At 34.5% G+C, this 22,873-nt stretch overlaps 1 protein-coding gene across 1 annotated transcript in view; it reads right to left on the bottom strand.

Moving 5' to 3' along the window:
* Positions 1 to 22,873, bottom strand: part of COG5 (component of oligomeric golgi complex 5) — a 347,306-nt gene that overhangs the window by 137,345 nt on the left and 187,088 nt on the right. Inside the window, exons 8-10 of the mRNA XM_037150482.2 lie at positions 20,956 to 21,121; positions 4,014 to 4,126; positions 3,683 to 3,760 (exon numbers count right to left, since the gene is read on the bottom strand). Of these exons, the coding sequence (XP_037006377.2) occupies positions 3,683 to 3,760; positions 4,014 to 4,126; positions 20,956 to 21,121 (357 nt within the window). The remainder of the gene's footprint in view (positions 1 to 3,682; positions 3,761 to 4,013; positions 4,127 to 20,955; positions 21,122 to 22,873) is intronic.

The following is a 22,873-nucleotide window of genomic DNA, read 5'->3' as shown; positions in this document are numbered from 1 at the left end:
AAAAATTATTTAACAAAAATATGCAAAATAAATTTTTGTGAAAATAACACAAGCTGGTAAGAATAAGTTAAAATATGAAAATTCCATCACAGTTTACAGAGAAATACAGAAGCATTAAAATCAAATGTTTCAAAAACAAAGAAACCCTGAGAAATGGATTCTTAATTTTCCTGCTGACATGAAATTACTAGCATAACTCTGTTTATATTCCATACTATAAATGAAGGAGAAACTATTTATTAGTTTAGCTTTTAGTGAATTTCAAAATATGTACTACTTCTTACAAAAATTTAATACATATTTGAAAATCTGTTCTATGTAAATTTCATTTTAAAAAGATAGTTACTAGAAATACTCTCCCTAGGAAAAAAAGAATTAATTTCTAAAAAGAGAACACATAGGATAATTCAATATTGTTTTATCTTAAATTATTTACACATTTTGGTTTTTTAAAAGATCATTCACAGGTTTAAAAGGCTAAACCACTAAATTAGAAAGAATTTCAATACCAGAATATATCCTTCTTAAAAATCTTGAAGATAAAAATACTTGTAGGCCCTGGCTGGTGTATCTCAGTGGATTGAGCCCAGGCCTGCAAACCACACAATCACGGTTCGATTCCCAGTCAGGGCACATGCCTGGGTTGCAGGCCAGTTCCCAGCAGGGGATGAATGAGAAGTAACCATACATTGATATTTCTCTCCCTCTCTCCTTCCCTTCCCCTCTAAAGATAAATAAATAAAATCTTTAAAAAAAACCAAACCAAAAACTTGTAGTCCCCGAACATTCTGTTCACAATCTTTTCCTCAAAAAGAGATTAACAGATGATGTTGAGACCACATCTTAACCTAGACATTGTTCTTCTATACCCAAGACACCAGAAATATATAAAATCACCTACAAAGGTTTAACATTTTCTGAAGATTTTAAGGGTTATTATGTAGGGCCTCAAATCATTCTAAAAATCTGACGCTTTAAAAAGGGTTTTACTGCCATTGAACATTATTTTAACTAAATAATGTTCTAGGTTAGTTATAAATTTAGTAAAATTATTTGTTTATAGCTTTATAAATGAAGACCGTTTTAAAGAAACTATAGTAAGTATAGTGACATGTATGTGCTATCTTTGTAATATATAACAAATATTTTCCTGGCCCTGGAATTCCCAAGCAACAGCAAGATCTGCTTTTTTGCTGGTGGGAACGCAAATGATGCAGCCATGTTGGGAGAGTTTTGCAATTTCTTACAAAGCTAAATATGATTGTAAGGGCAAAAGTAATTTTAGACTCTTCACGAAAGATTGATCTTTTCTTAATACAGGTAAGTACACAGAATTCCAAAAGGAACTATTTTTTCATAAATAATACTCTAAAAGAACAATCAACTAAACTGGAAATCTGCTTTAAAATTTACATATAAATATAAATGTGTGTTATGTATGACTGTAAACTTAAACAGATCGACAGCAGTATTTGAAGACACTGGATTTGAGAGCAATCTCTGTTACAGTTTTTTAAATAAGAAATGTTACTAAGTAAATGAAAAGGGTACTAAGATGAAATTGCACGTTCCTATTTCCTGTTTAAATGGCAGCAGTTCACATGCCTTCAGACCAGACCCATGTGGGCTGCCAGTGTCCACTCACTATAACAACTTCACCCTGAAGCCAATCAATACAAGCTTTTAACACTGAAACTTTGCTCAACACTGTGCTATCGCAAATATAAAGCCTCCTCAAATGGCATTATTCCTTTTCTGTCATTTTTTAGACTATCTTAAATAAAATGATTTCATTAATAATTGTTCACGTGTTGTTAGTAGAATATGAAGTAAAAAAAAATACAAAAAGAAACAAAAAATATACAAAAGACTAGCCAATAAAGGCTTAGAATCAAGACACCCCACATAAAAACTAAATTAATCTGTGTAGAAAGATGACCAAAATCAGGAGAAATGAATGATAATACTTCATGTGTAGCAAGTAGCTTGCCTATAAAAATGAAGACCTGGTATTAGTAATCCCTTCTACTAGAAAATGTAAAAAACCAATAATTATACAAATCGCCAAAAGCATCTTATTGTTTCTTTCACACAATTAAAAGCCGAATACAAAGCAGGGTAATGTAAGTAGGTATGTACTAAAGCATTAAGTACATGTGAAGAAAAAGTTAACATAGCAGGTCCATATTTTAAAATGCCTGCTAACAATCTGATCCTTGCCTGACACGAGACAGGTTTTGACAGGGTCCCCACGATTCTCTGACAGGAATGCTCACTGAATATAAAGTGTTCACAAAAATAATGTGGTTTGTGCTGAACAACTGCTTTTCTTTGGAGGGGTCTAGAATTTTCGTATGTGCTAGACACTGACCTCTGATGAGAATCCTGGACTGCTAGGCTCAACAAGATTCCCTGGAAGACAGCACTTGTTGTATGTTGTCAGAACCTATGGCTGAGGAATGAGGCGTGTTCTCCCTCCAGTAGGAGAGGACTCTTGGAAGCTTGCACCTGGCCTCCTCTGGACTTCACCATACGCCTGCACATTTCCCCTTTGCTAATTCTGCTTCATGTACTTCCACTATAATAAATCACAGCCACCAGCATGACTGTCTGATGAGTGCTGTGAAAGCCCCCAGTGAATCATCAAAACTTAAGGTACTTTTTGAAATCTCCAACATGGTATATAAAAATATATATATATATTTTTAAAAACCATTTAAAAGGAGCCATTTAAAAACCATTAAAATATCAATATCAGAACCATTGATATTTCTCTCTTTTTTAAAAGATTTTATTTATTTATATTTAGAAAGGAAGGGAAGAAGAGAAGGAGAGAAATATCAATGCATGGTTGCCTCTCATGAGTCCCCTGCTGGGAACTGGCCGGCAACCCAGGCGTGTGCCCTGACTGGGAATCGAACAGCGATCGTGTGATTCACAGGCCCAGGCTCAATCTACTGAGCTACACCAGCCAGGGCTTGGTATACAAAATATTTAAAATTTTGAACTACAAAGGAAACTACTTATGCCATGACACTAGAACCTTAGAGAATTTTTTTCTTTGGAGCCCCAGGTGTTAATATTTAATAATGAATAATCAGTTCTTCTATTAGTCATTATCAAAAACATATCCAAATGAATGAATAAAATGTAGAGTCAGGGTTTCCTAACCACAGAATGAAACCTTATTGCTTATGAAGCCAGAAGATCTGTGGACAACAGGAAGGGTTTCCGAATTCAGAACATGAATACAGCTATGTCCCATTTAGAAGAAATTAACAACTGAAGGGATCCTACCATCTTCAGTGAGGACTTTATAAGACATTATTATAACAACCACTAAATAAATTCCTTATTTACAATGTTTAAAATGTTTCATCTTATTCTCTAGTGGAACTTTAAAAGATAATTATAATAAATCATTTTAATAAAGAAAAAGGAAAAATATTATATGAATTTCAGAAATTATTCTATAAATAGTATTATGCAAGCAGCCACTCAATAAACAAATATGTTTATACATATATTGCCTAAAATATTTGTGGTTTTCAAGAAATACACTTATTTTCCTAAATCTATTTGACATATAGCCTTACTGTAAGATAGAAACACAAATAACACTCACTCATTATCTCCTTACATTATTCAATGAAAAGACAAGGATATTTTCATGTAAACATACCTTAACTATTTCTTCAATGAAACAAATGTGAGAAACAGGATCTCTCTTCTTGGCTAATATTTTTTGTAGATGTTGAACCTAAAAAGGGGAAGAGAGGGAAAATGTATTTAATTGGGATTTTCAAATGAAACAAGTGGAAACAGCAGGCACCAGAAAAAGCAAGGGAAGGGAAATGACGTTTTGTCAGAACCTTTCTATACATGATAATCAGCTAAATGTACTTATTTTGAATGCTCAGAGATTTTAAGAAACCTGCCCTAGGTCACCCAACTTGAGATGCCCTGGAGTTAATCCCTAATTAATGTTCTTCTCACTCTCTAAAACAATTTACCTGCCCACAGACAGTACAAATATGATCCACAAGTTTCTCCATATTGGTCCAGAGGGAAGCACGAAAAGCGGCGGTGTTTCCGGGGGCTGGCATGGTGGACCGTCCGGGTCCCCCTGTTCATGTGAGTGAGAAAGAAACAGAAGAAATAAAATTTTCCAATGATAACAATTGCACGTTATTATAAAAATCTAAAAAATTAGGAGTCCATTCTTTCAGAAATCATTTCTTATAAGTAACATAATAAAGAATCTTAGCTTTTGTGTTTCAGAAGGAAAGAGAGGCCCTGGATGGGTGGCTCAGTTGGTTACAGCATCATCCTGATACGCCAAGGTTGTAGGTTCAATGGTCAGAGCACATACAAGAAGCAAGCAGTGAAGGCATAAATAAGTGGGACAACAAATAGAGGTTTCTCTCTTTCTCTCTCTCTCTCCCCCTCTCCCTCGGCCCTCTGCTACATGCCTGCAGGCAGAAAGGATAATACAAAAAAAGATTAATGAAGATGGTTTCCTAAAAGGGGAAGTGGTGGAATGTAGTACCTAGATGAAAGCAATTGGGATAGAAGTAGTAAATCTTTGTGAGCCATGTAAATGTTTTAAATATTTCAAAATAAGCTTGAATTCTAAAAGGATGAAAAAGCAACTCTAAAACTAAAACTAAATGCGAATAAATCAGAAGCAAAATTAACTGTACTTCAAATTGCTAATATAAAAACACACAGGGTAAAACAAATAGTTGGTGTGAATTATTTATTAATTTTAAAGATTTTATTTACTCATTTTTTAGAGAGGCAGAAAGGGAGGGGGAGAAATATCAGTGTGTGGTTGGTTGCCTCTCATATGCCTCAACTGGGGACCTGGCCCACAACCCAGGCATGCGCTCTGACTGGGAATCAAACTGTGACCCTTTTGATTCACAGGCCAGTGCTCAATCCACTGAGCTACACCACCAGCCAGGATGGCATAATTTTTTTTTTAATCCTCACTGGAGGTTATGTTTATCGATTTGCAGTAGGGGTATAAGGAGACAGGGAATGAGAGAGAGAGAGAGAGAGAGAGAGATATTGATCAGTTTCCTCCCCTTCACACCACAACTGGGTATAAAACTTGCAACCTAGGCATGGGCCCTGACTGGAAATCAAACCCACAACCTTTTCCTGTACAGGATAATGCTCCAATCAACCGAGCTACCTGGCCAGGCAAATTCTAGTAATTTTTAATTATAGAACCCTGGTAAAATATGTTTTAGGGGCAAACAGAATTGCAAAGAAATACTGTACTTAATAGATTTGTTGCTGGAGGTAGTATTGATATAGTAAACCTGAAACTAGATTAGGTGTAGTTTAGAGTAGAACAAATGAAGGTTCTCACTGTAAACAGAAGAAACATACAAATATATAAAAGGGAGTAGAGGTATTTCTCAGTTCTGTCCACTAAAGAACAGAAAGACAATGACTCAATAGACATGAGCACACCTAGTGCCCACATTTGATTCATATGCACCATTTCCCAATAAAAGAAACCAGTGCCTGCTGAAGAAAAAGGGTGATTCCATATCTGGAGCAGTGAGCATAGAGGGTGAATGTATACATTCTGTGCCAGAGAGCAAAGAAGTGTTCCAAGTCAGATGGAGATCTGTCCAAGGACATAAGAACTTGACTACAGGAGGTTTGCATAAAATAAAGTTGGAAACATTTGGCCATACAAAATAATACTAATCACAATGGATTATAAAACACTAACAATTGATGAGTTCATAGTAAAAAATCATGTTTAAAAGGATGGGAACTGTTTACAGAAGAGAGTCAGTTAATAAATGCAGATGAAATGATAGAATGAAAAAAGTTCCCATTTTGAAACTACTAGTAGAATAACTGAGAGAATGATTATCGTTGAACACGAAAACATTCGGAGAAATGTTACAGGAAACAGGATATTCATATGGTCTCAAAGTATGTGCTACCGATGACTAACTACAAAGAAAAGAGTACTTTTACAGAGCAATCTGGCATAAACCACAGTAACAAAGTGATTTCACTTAGCATCCGCAATTATGAGACAGATTAACATAATTCTGATGCTTCCTGATATAATGTAATGAGGAATACACATCACCAGTTTACCATTTTGTTTACTCAGTATGTATCATGAAGAAAAAATCAGATAAATGCAGACAAATACAGACTGTGGGTTTCTCCAAACATGTTAATGTCATAAAAGACAAAGAAGTCAGTGGGGTTTTTGATTACAAGAAAGTAAAGGGACAAGATAACCAATAAGCATGATGCCAGATTGGTTTAAGTTGGGAAAAAAAACAGTTACAAAAAACATTTTGGGAATCAACTAAAAATGTTGAATATGAATTATATGTTAAATAATATTAGTACATCTGTTAAATTTCTGGAGATTGATGTCTAAGAATGTTACTGTGTAAATACACACACAGCTATCTGTACAGGTTTAAAATGCTTCAACAAAAAGGGAAGGAATTTTAATCTCAAACTGAAAAGTATAAATTTCAATCCAAATTAAGCTTAAAAACCAGGCAGTACAAGCGGTCATCAGTGACTAGACAGTCTACCCTGCATTAAAGAAGGGCAAAAATCAAGAAAACTATAGGCTGTGTTTGTAAGCTAATTTCTTCAGTTTTTCAACAATTCTGTTTAGAAAAGAATTACATGTACCTTTAGTAAAAAAGATGCTCTGATAATTTTTACTCTTGTAATTGAAAAGTAATAAAAAAAGAGAAACATCAAAAAGACATACTGCCTTTAAAATATAACTCCTGTCTGAAGTCTAGGTCTAAATAACTTTTAAATTATTTGCATTGCTTTGCAAAGAACATTAAGGAAAAATATAGAGAGAGTAGAGCAGTAATATTGAAACAGTATGCAATTTTTTCATGTCAAAGAATGAACTTGCAATAGTGAGGAAAAGCTATGTCGTATCTTTGTGAAAATTATAATATAGTGATCAAATTGCTAGAAAATGTTCAGTTTAATTTCATTATAAAGAACTATGGGATGCATCAACCCATTACTCTCAAAATAAATACCAGCAGAGACACAAGAAAATACTATTTTCTGCTCATATTTAGTTTGGTAAAACTGAGATACAGAAAAACAAGATCACAGTCACAGGCTCAACTTGTTCTGAAGACTTTATTTTCCTTACTTATAGCTTAGTATTTAAAGATTTTCATTCTCATAAGCTTAATACATCATGTCATATAAATATGATAGAAATAATCAACTGAACATAGGACATCTGTGCAAAGGAAGAAAAGAAAGAATAATTAAAAGAAAAACAGATGCCATTATTAGTTAGCTTGAAGGGACTCATGAAACAAATAAATAATGCCATACACTAAGTTCTGTGAAAGTGATAAAAGAAAACAAGAGTTCCTCAAAGAGACAATGCTTAAGAGTTCTCTCCAGTAAATTATAGCAGGATAAAATAATTTTCCTACTTTTATCCCTTGAAAGGTAATGAAAACAAGAACATAAAGTAGAGCAAAATGTCAACGTCAAAAAAATTAGGATTCAACTAAAACTTCAAACTTGAGATTATGATGTGACCCATATGCTGTAGATAAATCAAAATGTACAAGGAACCAGAAAGCTGACCTCTAAGACCATTAACAAAGAACAAATCATTCTTAAAATCAATTGTAAGAATTTGAACGTGCCATCCAATGATTCTTTGCTTGGGGTTGAGAGGATAGACCTGGATGGTTCAGGGAAGAAGCTAGTAACGTGGCAGAGTGGCAAAGAAAGAAAGCTGCAAGAGAAGAAATCATAATAAAATGATACTGACATTCTGTAAGAATCAGCCCTCTAACTTGGGGAGACTATAACATGTAAAAGGAGGTGAAAGAGGAAAGAAAAGCAGAGAATAATGACATTTCCACACAGAAATTGCTTAAAGGCTTTACCAGGACTCACACTAAATTCCAGAACAGTCCAAAATTTAAGAACAGAAGTGTAGAAGTGTTACCAAGGTAGAATGAAATAAAAATTGGTGAACAGTTATACTAGATGGCAGCTGGATGGGTGGGGGATGGAATGAAGATTGCTAAGAGAATCACTTAAAATAGAGTCAAGAGGCTATGTAAGGAAGTGAGGCCTATGTACATCTTGCGCCTCAGTTCCTAGAGCTGCTGTTAAGTTGCTAAACTCAGCCCAAGGCCAAGTCATTAACATCCTGGAACAACAACTGCCTATCACCATACATCAGCGATTTTCAACCTGGCTGCTGAAAGAATTTTCAAAATATGCAATACCTGACTATTTAGTCAGGGGCACTGACACCTTTTCCCTTAGAGTCTAAGGGAATGTAATTTCAACTCCTTAAGGAGTAGTTACATTCATATAGTCCTAAAATTATTTTGGCCCTTTGATGGCAACCACGAGGCTGATGTGGGCCCTGGTGAAAATAAGATTGATACCCCTGTTTAGACTGTCAAATAAAAAAATGACAACAGCCAACAAAACTATAGTCATCTGGTAAGAACATATCAAAATTATACCTATACTTTTTTTGTCAGATCTGCAAAAAAATATTTTTGGTGTGTTACAGAATTTTAGTAATTAGTTTATGTGTGCCACGAGATGAAAAGGGTTGAAAAAATACTGCCATATATAAATTTTACTTCCTTCCTGCCTTGCTGCATGCTGAAACTGTACAATTCCCTTTAACCTAGCCAGCAATCCTTCACTTGATTGAAAGAATTTTATTTTGTGCCTTTTATCTTTATATACAGCACCTTCTTTTGTTCTTGCCAGAGCACAGTTTGTGTTGCTACCTGAATCTGCCTGTCTCAGATTCAATCCTCTAAATCCCCAAATACACTTTTAATTTTTTATAGCCTCAAATTTTTATTGGTTAATACTACTCAACAAACCTAAAACGAAGTCATAGACTGCTCTAAGTCGCTCCCTACAACCATTCCTATACTATTAAACAGTAACTTTCAAGGATGAACAGTAGTCAGAAATGAAGCAACACAGGACCTAACATTTTGGGGGTGTGGGGGGGGAGTGAGGGGGCTCTGGGAAGGCAAGAGAAAGAAGAAATGATGGAAAAGCAATGATAAATATAGGTTACCAAAAACATTCTCAAAGGAAACAACAAGAACTGTCTCAAAGTAATTAGAGAAAACATTCTCAGTATAAATATGTAACAAAGACTAAGACCACATCAAAAAATATAATGATCAAGGGTGAAAACACAGATATGGGAAATAGACAAGAGGAAATCATTCAAAATTAATAGCATACAAAGATATTTAAAAAAAGGGGGAGGGATTTAGAGGAACAAGTATAAAGGACATAGGGACAATAACTAAGGGGGGTGGAAATGGGAGGGAGGTGGGGAGCACAGGGTGGGGTGGACTGGGATGGGAGAAATAGAAAACTGTACTTAAAAATAATTAAATAAAAAATAATAAATTATAATATAATTAAGGAGAAGATACTACAAATGGAAAATAAGATATGATATATGCATAAAGTTCCTGAAGAGAAAAGTATTTAAATGTACAACTGAGGTAAACTTTTCTATACCAGAGGAAATAATCTAACTCAAAAACCAGATATAGAGCATCCAATCCCAAAATATATCCTAAAGAAATTGCTGAACTTCAAAGATAAACAAAGAACCATTTAGACATCAAAGAAAAAACAAGTGAGTTATAAAATTGCTCATCAGAATGAGCAATTCCATTACTGGTTCCACCTGTAAGGAGCCTGGAAGTCACCATTCTGTCCTAACAACAAATAAAAGACTGAACACACTGAAAAGTCATCAATTCTTCGTGGACCCATAAGAGAGGGGAGGAAATGTGGCAAACCACTCTCCTTCAAACTAGAAAAGACACACAAGCAAATACAGGGAGTCGCTGCTTACCAATGCAGAACCTCCCCAGCACAACTGCTGAGGGAACCAGTTACCGTTCTGGTAGGGAAAACAGAATGGTAACTAATGAACTGCTAGGGGCTCAGGTGAACCATTCAGAGAGTTAAAAACTCCAGAGGACCTAGTCACAGAGAGATCCTACAATATTGAGATTTACCTTTAGGAGCCTGACTAGGCTTCCACAGTAAATAAGAGACAAAAATCCCTTCATGCTTCCAGAGGAGGAGAGGGAAAGGAATCATTTTCAAATATGCAGAGCACCCTGTCTTAACATGGCCTGCTCTCAGGAGAAACTAATTACCAGAGCCTAACCGACCTGGGAAACAGAAATACCCAAATCTAGCCTAGTCTTACTTGCATACCTAAAGGAGAAAAAAAATCTAAAACACTTGTTGGGAAGGTCACAGAACGAAGGTATACACTCACTAAAAGAGTGAGACCTAACATTAACATTATAGAATGCTTCCCCTCCCCAAATGTCTTACCTCCATATTAAAGACCTGTTTACAGCAATTACCTTTACCAATGACAAAATTACAAGACATTTTAAAAGGCAAAAAACACAATTTAAAGAAATAGAGCAAGCATCATGATCATACATGGCAGGGATGTTGGAATTATAAGACCGAGAATTTAAAATAACTAAGATTACTATGCTATGGGCTATAATGGACAAAGTAAATAGCATGCAAGAACAGCAAAGACATGAAAATGCTTAGGAAAAAAACCCAAAGAAATGCTAGAGATAAAAAAATAGTGAAAGAGAAATAAAGCATGCTTTGGATGGGCTTATTATTAGACAAGAGACAGCTGAGGAAAGAGTCTTTGAGCTGAGCATGTATCAGTAAAATCCTCAAGAACATTAAAAGAAAAGAGAACACTGCAAAAAATCAAGGACAGTGGGACAACTACAAGCAGTGTAATGTACAAGTAATGGGAATACCAGGAGAAGACAGACAAGGGGAAAGAAATATTTGAGACAACAATGACTGAGAATTGCTCCAAGTTAATGTCAGACACAAAATCACGAATGAAAATCAAAGTGGAGGAAAAAAGATAAGAATTATATCCCACTTCTCAGAAATCATCCAAGAAAGAGAGTAGGATATTGAGAGAGTATGTACATATCGAGATTTAAACAAACAAACAAACGAAAAACACCAACCTAAAATTTTGTACCCTGAAAAGTTATTCCTCAAAAGTGAAGGATTATTAAAATTTTTTTCAGTCAAACAAAAAGTGAAGCAATTTTTTGTCCATAGATCCACCTACCCAGAAATGTTGAAGGTAGTTCTTTAGAGAAAAAGAACATAGGTTAGAAATATGGATCTACATAAGGAAAGAAAAAGCAATGAAGAAGGGATAAATGAATGTAAAATAAAAACACTTTTATTGTTGACTGATATGAGTATATTCAAAAAATAATATCAGCAATGTATGATTCTCCTAATATGCTTATGTTTATATCTTATGTGTGTGTACTTGTATCTTATATATATATTTATGTATACTTATACATAAGTAAAATAAACCACAGCAATGGTTCAATGGATAAGAGGAAGGAATTAGGATTATTTTGTTATTAAAAGGTACTTAAGCTATCTACGAAGTGGTATATACTATTCTTTTAAAGTGGACTTCAATTAGTTCTAAATTTGTATTGCAATGCTTATGAAAACTGCTATAAAATTTTTAAAAAGTATGACTGATATGCTAAAGAAGAAAAAATGGAATCATGTAAAATGAACAATTAAAACCAAAAAAGGAAGAAGAAGGGTAGAAGACAAAAATATGGACAAAGAAGCGCAGCAAACAGAAAAGAGTAATCCAACTATGGCAATAGTCATTTTCTATGTCAAAGGTCCAAATACACCAATTTTAAGACATGATAGAGTGAATCAAAAAATGTCACTAACTACATGTGTCAAAAGAAATCCACTTTAAATATAAAGACATATATAGATTCAAAATAAATGGAGAAAAATATATCATTCTAACACTAACCAGAAGAAAGCAGGAACAGCTATATTATCAAATACAACATTTTCAAAGTAATAAAAGTTATTGGAGATAAAGAAGAACACTACATAAAAATAAATGAGGTCAATTCTTCAAGAAGACATAAATAACAATTAGCACGATTGTACTTAACAATGTTGTGTCGAACTATAACACAGGAGGCAAAAAGTGAAAGAATTGCAAGAAATAGATGAATCCACTATTACAGTTGGAGACTTCCACATCCCTCCTTCATTAATGGACAGATTAGCAGGAAGAAAATCATTAAGGAAATAGTTGAATTTCAACAACACCATCAGTCAATTATATCTAATGACGTCTATAAACTTCATCCAACAGCAACACAATATACATTCTTCTTAAGCTCACATAAAACATTCAGTAATATAGACTATGCTCTGATCTATAAGACACATCTTAACAAATTTAAAAGAATAAAAATCCTTTAATGGTTGTTCTCAGACCACAAAGAAATTAAACTAGAAATCAACGAACAGATAAGTAAAAAGTCCCCAAACATGTAAAGATTAAACATTTCTTTTTTTTTTTTGGAAAATTTTTTATTTAATTATTTTTCAAGTAGAGTTTTCTGTCTTTTACTCCCATCCCAGCCCCCCCCCCAGTGCTCCCCACCTCCCTCCTGTTTCCACACCCCTTAGCTGTTGTTCATGTGTCCTTTATACTAGTTCCTCTAAATCCCTCCTCTTTTTCCCCCAAAATTCCCTCCCCTCTCCCCTCTGGTCACTGTCCCCCTGTTCTCTATTTCAGTGTCTTTGTTTTCATTTTGCTTGCTTGTTTGTTTTGTTGTTTAGCTTCCTGTCAAAGGTGAGATCATATGGTATTTGTCTTTCAATGCCTGACCTATTGCACTCAGCATAATGCTTTCCAGTTCCATCCATGTTGTTGCAAAGGGTAGTAGCTCCTTCTTTCTTTCTGCTGCATAGAATTCCATCGTGTATATGTACCGTAATTTTTTGATCCATTCATTTACTGATGGGCATCTAGGTTGCTTCCACCTGTTGGCTATTGTAAATTGTGCTGCTATGAACATTGGGGTGCATATGTTCTTTTGGATTGGTGTTTTAGGGTTCTTAGGATATAATCCCAGCAGTGGAATTGCTGGGTCAAAAGGCAAGTCCATTTTTAATTTTCTGAGAAAATTCCATCCTGTTTTCCATAATAGTTGTACCAGTCTGTAATCCCACAAATAGTGAACTAGGGTCCCCTTTTCCCCATAACCTCTCTAACATTTGTTTGTTGCTTTGTTTATGATAGCCATTCTGACCGGTGGAAAGTGATATCTCATTGTGGTTTTAATTTGCATCTCTCTGATAGCTAGTGATATTAAGCATCTTTTCATGTGTCTCTGGATCCTCTATATGTCCTCCTTGGAGAAGTGTCTGTTCAAGTCCTTTTCCCATTTTTTAATTAGGTTAGTTGTCTTCTTAGAGTGGAGTCGTGTAAGTTCTTTGAATATTTTGGAGATTAAACCTTTGTCTGAGGTATCATTGCAAATATGTTTTCCCATACAGTTGGTTCTCTTTTTATTTTAATACTGTTTTCTTTAGCCACGCAGAAGCTTTTTATTTTGATGAGATCTCATTTGTTTATTCTTTCCTTTATATTCTTTGCTCTAGGGGACATATCAGTAAAAATGTTGCTGTGTGAAATATCTGAGATTTTCCTATCTATGTCCTCCTCTAGGACTTTAATGTTGGCACAGCTTATATTTAAGTCTTTTATCCACCTTGAACTTATTTTGGTGTATGGTGTAAGTCGGTGCTCAAGTTTCATTTTTTTTGCACATAGCTGTCCAGTTCTCCCAACACCATTTGTTGAAGAGGCTATCTTTACTCCATTTTATGTTACTGCCCCCTTTGTCGAATATTAATTGACCATAGAGACTTGGGTTTATTTCTGGGCTCTCTGTTCTATCCCATTGGTCTATGTGCCTGTTTTTATGACAGTACCAGGCTGTTCTGATTACAGTGGCCTTGTAATACAGTTTGATATCAGGTATTGTGATCCCTCCTACTTTGTTCTTCTTTCTCAAAATTGCGATTGCTATTCGGGGTCATTTATGGTTCCATATAAATTTTTGAAGTGTTTGTTCTATGTCTGTGAAATATGCCATTGGTACTTTAACAGGTATTGCATTGAATCTGTAAATTGCTTTGGGTAGTATGGACATTTTGATAATGTTAATTTTTCTAATCCATGAACATGGTATATGTTTCCATTTTAAACAACACATTTCTAAATAACACACGGGTCAAAGAAATCTCAAGAAAAACTGAAAAATATTTTGAATTAAATGAAAATATTAAAAATTAATGGGTTTTGGTAAAAGTGATAGGGGGATATTTATGATATTGGGTGCAAATATTACATAAAAAAGAAAATCTAAGAGTAAGTTTCCACCTTAGAAAACAACAAAAAAGAGCAAACTGAAGACAAAGTAAGCAAACTAAATAAATAAGAATTACAGAAGAAATCAATGAAATTTCCAACAGAAAATTAGTGAAGGAAAAATATTAATGAAACAAACAAAAATATGGCTCCTCAGAAAAAATCAGACTTCATCAGAATAAAACGCTTCTGTACAGGTAAAGGAAACATCAGCAGAATGAAAAGGGAACCAACTGTATGGGAAAACATATTGGAAAATGATACTTTGGACAAGGGTTTGAGCTCCACAATACATAAAGTACTCACAAGACTCCACACTAGGAAGACAAACGACCCAATTAAAAAGTGAGCAAATGACTTGAACAGATACTTCTCCAAGGAGGACATACAGAGGGCCCAGAGACATATGAAAGGATGATCAGTATCGCTAGCCTTCAAAGATGCAAATTAAAACCACAGTGAGATACAACTTCACACAAGTCAGAAAAGCCATCATTAACAAATCAACAAACACCAAGTGTTGGAGAGGTTGTGGAGAAAACGGAACTCTAGTTCACTGTTGGTGGGAATGCAGACTGGTGCAACCACTGTGGAAAACAGTATGGAATCTCCTCAGAAAACTAAAAGTGGAACTGCCTTTTGACCCAGCAATTCCACTGCTGGGATTATACCCTAAGAATCCTGAAACACCAATTCAAAAGAACCTATGCACCCCAATGTTCATAGCAGTACAATTTATAAGAGCCAAGTGTTGGAAGTAGCCTAAGTGCCCATTGGTGAATGAGTGGATCAAAAAACTATGGTATATTTACACAATGGAATATTATGTGGCAGAAGGAAAGAAAGAGCTCCTACCCTTCATGACAGCATGGATGGAACTGGAGAGCATTATGCTAAGTGAAATAAGCCAGGCAGTGAAAGACAAATACCATAGGATCTCACCTTCAAGTGGAACCTAATCAATGAAACAAACAAAATATAACCAGAGACACTGAAGTAAAGAACTGACAGTAACCAGATGGGTGAGGAGATAATGAGGTGTGGGGGGGCAGGGGAAATGGGGAAGGATCATCAAGGAACTTGCATAAAGTACACATGGGCAAAGCCAAAGGGGGTGGGTGGCGGGGATGGGTGGGTGGGGAGGTGTGGTGGTGGGGGGAATTGAGACAACTGTACTTGAACAACAATTAAAAAAATAGAAAATAAAAAATAAATTAAAAAAATCAATAAAATTGATAACTCTTTAGCCAGCTAACTAAGAAAAAGAGGATACAAATTACAAATATCAGAAATGAAAAATGAGACATCACTACAGATCACATAAAATTAAAAGGCCAATAAAGGAATACTATGAAAAATTCTATGCCTACACATTTCCTTGAAAGATGCAATTTGCCAAAACTCATGCAAGAAGAAAGACATGATCTGAATAGGCTTATATCTACTAAAGAGGTTATATAAATACTTAATAACCTTCCAAAATTAAACTACCAGGTCCAGATGAACTCACTGCTGTATTCTACCATACATTTTTGGAAGAAATTACACCAGTTTTCTACCATATCTTTCAGAGGATAGAGGCAGAGGGAGTACTTCCCAACTCATTCTATGAGGGCAGTAGTACCTTAACACCAAAACCAAGCAAGGATATTACAAGAAGAGGGAACTACACATGATTATAGATGCAAATACCCTAAAAAACTATTAGCAAATAAAATACAAAAAGAAGTTTATGCCATGACCAAGGAGGACTTCTCTTATGTGTGCAAGACTGGTTCTACACTAAAAAATCAGTTAATGTAACCCATCACAACAAGAAGCTAAAAAAGAAAAATCACATGATCACATTAATGCATGCACAAAATATATTTGACAAAATCCAACACCAATTAATGACAAAAATTCTCAATAAACAAGGCATAAAGACAATTTTCTCAACTAGATGAAGACTATCTACAAAAATCCTGCAACATCACAATGAATGGTAAGAAACCTTCCCATTAAGATCCAGTGCAAGGAAAGGAAGCCCTTCTCACCATTTCTTTTCAACACAGTATGGAAGTCCTTACTAATGCAGTAAAGCAGGAAAAAAAAGGTACACGTTGAGAAGGAAGACATAAAACTTTCTGTTTGCAGGTGACATCATCATTATTAGAGAATTTTTTTAATTGGTCATAAAAATCACGGAACTAATAAGCAATTATAGCATGTTTATAGGATACACGGTTAATATTTAAAAGTGAACTGCTTTCCTCTTACCAACAATAAGTGGAATTTGAAACTGAAAACCAATACTATTTACATTATGCTCCAAAATGAAATACTTAGTTGTAAATAAATCTAACAAAAAAATGTACAAGATCTACATAAGGAAAACTATAAAAGAAACATGGCCCAAATGAATGAACAGATCAAATCTTCAGAAAAAGAGCTAAACAAAATGGAGATAAGCAATCTATCAGAAGCACAGTTCAAAATACTGGTTATAAGGATGCTCAAGGAATTTAGGACCTCAGCAGCATAAAAAAGACCTGGTCAAAAATGAAGGGCACATTAATTTAAATAATAAAAAATTTACAGGGAAACAACAGAATGGATGAAGCCAAGAATCAAATCAATGATTTGGAACATAAGGAACCAAAAAAATAACCAATCAGAACAAGAAGAAAAAAGAATCCAAACAAATGAGGATAGTATAAAAAAAAACCTCTGGGACAACTTTAAGAGGTCCAAGATTTGCCTCACAGGAGTGCCAGAAGACAAAGAGAAAGCAAAAAATTGGAAATCTGTCTGGAAAAATAGTGAAAGAAAACTTCCTTAATTTGATGGAGGAAATAGACATATAAGTCCAGGAAGCTCAGAGAATCCCAATTATGATGGATGCAAAGAGGCCCACTCTAAGACACATCATTATTAAAAAGCCAAAGGTTAAAGATAAAGATAGATTTTAAAAGCAAGAGAAAAGAAGTTAGTTACCATAATGTAGCCAAAATGGGAGGTTGTAGGGGGAGAATGGGTAAAGAGGTAAGGGGAGTAAGAAGCACATATGGCAGCTACAGAATAGCCATGGTGATATAAAGTACAGTATAGGAAATAGAGTAGCCAAAGAACTTACAAATATGACCCAGGGGCATGAACAATGGTGGGGGGAATGTCTGACGGAGGAGGGAGTGCTGGGTAGAAGGGGGCAAAGTGGTAAAACTCAGGACAACTGTAATAGTATAATCAATAAAATATAATTTAAAACATTTTTTTAAAAAGCAAAAAATAAAAAATATTTTAATTCCTTAAAAACAAAATGTTAAAAAGGGATTAAAAGTGAATGAATAAATAAAGTTCCCTTGCCCTGGCCAGGGAACTCAGCTGGTTAGAGCTTCACCACAACATGCCGAGCTTCAAGTTCCATGCTAGGTCAGGGCGCATATGAGAGGCAACCAATGAATTCGTAAACAGGCAGAGTAACATACTGCTATCTCTGTCTCTCTCTCTCTCTCAAATATATAAATAAAAACTTAAAAAAAATAAATTAAAAAAAAAAGTTCCCCTTATACCCCTCCCATCTTGGTCCCATTTTCTCTGCTCTCTCCCCAGAGCTAATTTTGAATTTAACAACTATTATTACAATGCATATATTTATACTTTTATTACATATTTACATATGCAAAACAATATATAGCATAGTCTGTCATGTTCTTAAGCTTTAAATATAGCATCATACTATATGTCTCTTTCTGCGACTTGCTTTTTCATGTGATGTTTTTGATAATTATCTATTCTGGAAATTTATTAATTTATATATCCTATAGTAGTCTACTTAATAAATAAGCCAGTTTATTCATTTTTCCATTGAAGAAAAGGTGGTTTTCACTGTTTCATTATTGTAAAAAATAGTGCAATAAAAATTCTAATACATATGTACCAGAATTTCTCTAGGACACAATGGTGCCAACCTTTTTGGCACCACAGACTTGCTACATGGAAGACGGCTGGGGGAGGCATAACAGGAGGTGGAGCTCAGGTGAGCTTTGCTTGTGGCCCATTCCTAATAGGCTGAGGACAGTATTGGGTTAGCAACCCTGGCCTTAGGGTATAATCTTATAAGGGAAATAATAAAATCATGAAGTATACACATTTTAAAATTTACAGAACAATTTGATAAAATTAAGTACAGGCCTAGACCATGTTATTCTCCTACAATTAGAGTATAAGAGTTTGTGATCTTACCCAATCTCATGACTGAGAAATAGTACCTTGTTTAATTTGTATTTCCCTAATAACTAGTTCACTCTCCAAAAAGAGAATGATCATCTTCTCACATTTATGGGATGTCTTCTTTGAATTGCCTATTAATAGTCTTTATTTTTTTTCTGATTCTAAGATTTTTATGTTTTAATATATTTTTATTGTATTTTTCCATTACCATTTGTCCCCCTTACATCACATCCTACTCCATAATCACCACAGTGCTGTCCTTGAGTTCTATTTCCTTTCTGCTCAATCCCTCCACCCGTAACCCCCACCAAGAGCTGTCATCAGCTCTCTATCTATGAGTCTGTCTCTATTTTCCTTGTTAGTTCAGTTTGCTCATTAGATTCCACATATGAGTGAAATCATAAATGAGTTGTTAATTTTTCTTATCAAATTATCAACTTTTAAATATGTCACAGGTAACATTTTCCTCTTAAAATTGTATTAATGCTATCTTTTAAAATCTTACGGAAAATTTGGAAAGCATAGTAAAAAAAATTGTTTTCCCTGCATCTTTTGTGAATAATTTATTGACATGATGCCCAACCTTGAATGTAACACTTTAACGTGTATTTCTAAAACACAGTAACATTTACTACATAATATCAATACCAGGAACAAATCAGAAATTTAACATTAATATTGTCAATGGGGGAAGTGAGGAAGGCTTTTCAGGAACAACTGTAAAGGACATATGGACAAAACCAAGGGGGAGTGGAAGCAAGGGAGGGAGGAGAGTTTGGCTGGAGTTGGGCAGGGGAATGGTGGGGAATAAATGCAGACAACTATAACTGAACAATAATAAAATCATTAAAAAATAAAAATAACACTGATTATTCTTTTAAAAAAGAATAAAGAATTCATGCTTAAGGTTTCTACATTAAATCACGGTATCCACTCCTTAACAGATGACAATAAGGGTTTAAACTCTTTTCCTTACAACAAAAGGCTGTACAGAAAAAAGGATCAACAGCATGTGAATAATTGCTCTCATTTTTTCCCTATTTCTGACAACATAAGAGGGACAAAATGAAACTACTTGTGAAAATTTAAATAGTAGATCAACTTTTCTGAGAATAATTGCTAGGGAAAACTGAGAGTGAAATCTCCTCTCACAATTTCTGTTCAAAGTTCTCCTAAAATAGTATTAATACAGACCTACTCAGAGGTTTGCACTAACCTTTAAAAATTTGTTCAAGACCTAAGACTTTTTTATCTCTTTGTATCTAGTATAACTTATTTATGAGTGACATATATTCTGTGCTATAAGATTATGTTCATGAAGCAAATGTAAAAATAATAATGGCTGCCAATAATAATTTTTTTAGTATTAGCCATGTATCAATAATTCTGTTCTTAATTTTACATGTGTCATTCCGTTTATTCTTTAGAACAACTCTGTGGTGATTAGAGTACCTTCTTCAATAGAAAAAAAGAAAGAGAAAAATTGGAGGCATTGTGTGCACACAACACTTTGGGGCATTTTTCTACAGTCTGAAAAAAAATGGGGTAGTAAAGCTGAAGAAAGCAGTCAACATAGATTTGTTTGATTGTCTTTAACCAGAACATACACAAGCATGATTATGTGTGATGAAAAAGACAAGTGAAAAATGAAACGTGATGAACTGGCAGAGAGAGGGTAGTCTATTAAAACAATGTCTCTGAGTAATGGGATCTAATGCACAGCTCATCCACATTAATAGGAGAGAAGAAAGAATATAAAGTGAAAAATGCAGAGTTAGGGTTGCCTAGGTAAGTGAGAGGTATACATAAGTTACAGTCTTTTCCTATCTGTGAAGTACGTTATATATGTGAATGTCTCTATCAGGTGCAATGTGGGGACACTCCTCTCCAACTTGGCTCTACCTATCTTTAGTGGTTTTCTTTAGATGTTGCCATAGTCATAATGTTTCCAAGGTTTTGTCATTTTCAATCTTTATAGTTAGCCATTGTTGTTCCTGAATAGCAAAATTATAAGGAAAAGCCCAAAAAGCTAAGATAGAGATGGCATTTCCTTAAAAAATATTTTCTATCTCAGTAAGAAGTACATGTGATATGAATTTCAGAGAAAAAAAACATGTTCCTTTTTTTCCCTGCATCTGTTTCCTCTGAACTAAATGAAGTCACAGTTTGTAGATTTTTATCCACAAGTTCTGAATATACCAATTGGCCAGTTCAACTCACTGATTAGACAAAAATGTTATAAATAAAATCTGAAACATAATTTCTTCTCATTTTCTGTCTATTAAAAATGAGTCATTAAGTTGCTTTGAAACTCGAGTGTTTCATATACTATTCAAAGGGCTTCTTGGTTATAAATAAATAAAGAAACTAAATATAAACCATATCCTTACCTCTCACAGCTGACTGAGAAGGCTGAGTCAAAACTTTGACATCTAATGCACTGCTGATACTTTCTTCTAAAGCAGCACAATATCCTTCCACGACACTGGTGATAGTATTCTTCAAAGTTCCAAGATTATGGAAAACCTGAAGAGCCGTTCCAACTTGTGTTGGATTCTTTTAAAAGGCCGGGGTGGGTAGGGTGGAAATAGATATAAAGAGAAAAACAAATAAAAAACACACGAATCTATATAACTTTTATTGGTACTTGAGCAGGTACTATAATATTTTTAAATTATCAAAAACAAGAACTAAGACAATGCATTTGGAACAAATATTACTTTTAGTCATTATTTATTTCATAAAAGACAAAGTTAAATATTTTATATATAATTTCACTCAAGTGCTTTTCCTCCTCTTTTAAAGGATAAGATCAGCCCTGGCTGGTGTAGCTCAGTGGATTGAGCATGGGCCTGTGAAGCAAATGGTTGCCGGTTCAATTCCCAGTCAGGGCACATGCCTGGGTTGCAAGCCAGGTCCCTAGCAGGGGACACATGAGAGGCACCCACACATTGATGTTTCTCTCCTGCTCTTTCTCCTTCTCTTCCCTTCCCCCCTCTCTAAAAATAAATAAATTTTTTAAAAAAGGATAAGATCAAAAGTTTTTTATATTATTATAGTGTTTTTTAAACTTACTACCAATACTTATGGAGAGAGTCATGCTGGAACTAACAGTAATCCTACATTTCTTTGAAGAAAAAATCAATGAATTCTGCATACTTACCTGAGGGCTAAGCCATGCAAACTGATACTTACTTTTTATTATATTTTATTCATTCACTCTAACTACAAATACTTATACAGTGCTTAACTATGTGTCTGTCTTGGTTCTAGGTGCTGGAAATAAAGTAGTAACTAAACCAATTAAGTCCTTGCCTTCATGGAGCTTATAATTACTGAGAAATGTATAAAGAGAAATACAACAGAATATCAGATTTTGATAATATTGTAAAAATGAAGAGGGAATAAGAAAAGAGAATAATGGGAATTATTATAGAGAAGAGTCAAAGGATCTATCTCTGAAGTGACAAAAAGAGAGACCTGCATATAATGGAGAGAGTCTAGGGAGAATCTGGGAACTACAGATCTGAGCAGAGGTATCAGCAAAAGTGCAGAGGCAGAAATGTGCTTAGTAGCCAGCCAAACAGCAAAAAAGCCTTACTGGTGCAAAGTGACTAAAGCAGAGGGAGGTAGGTAACCAAGTAGGCAGTAGAAACACTAAGAGAAGATTAAGTCTATAGTACTGATAATATAAACAGATTGCTGGATTTGTCATCAAGTAAATCACTGAATTATCAAGACAGAATCTAGTACACCAAGATATATTTCCAAGCCTAAATAGCTGAAATTCCTCTTTCATTTATGATCCAATGTCTATTATTATAAGAACATAGCTAAAAAGTTAAATAATTTCTTTAACTTATATTCTTCACTTCTAAGTTTATAAATAAGACAAATGGTTGTTTCTGAAATCTATTGGTGTTAGTACATACACATAATGTAGATACATATAAACACACACAGAAAAGAAGTAGAAAATATCATAAAACATGGTTCATGAGTAACACTGTCCCCTTTGCTTTTTTAAAAACAAACAAACAACAACAACAAAAAACAAATGGGCACTTTTAAATTAAAATGGTTTAATTTAGACTTTCCGGCCAAGATAGAAGCATAGGTAGACACACTGTGCCTCCTTACACAACCAAAATAAGGACAACAATTTAAAAACAAAAAAACAACCATTACTGACAGAAAATTGAACTGTATAAAAGTCTGACAACCAAGAAGTTAAAGTAGACACATTCATCCAGACCGGTAAGAGAGACAGAGTTGAAGAGCCGAGAGAGGACACATGGCAGGGTGGCT

This window comes from Artibeus jamaicensis, unplaced genomic scaffold (assembly GCF_021234435.1).
Source record: "Artibeus jamaicensis isolate MK-2021 breed Jamaican fruit bat unplaced genomic scaffold, CSHL_Jam_final contig_834, whole genome shotgun sequence".
Lineage (NCBI taxonomy): Eukaryota > Metazoa > Chordata > Mammalia > Chiroptera > Phyllostomidae > Artibeus > Artibeus jamaicensis.
The sequence above is the reverse complement of the archived record's forward strand: the minus strand, read 5'-3'. Positions and strand labels throughout refer to the sequence as shown.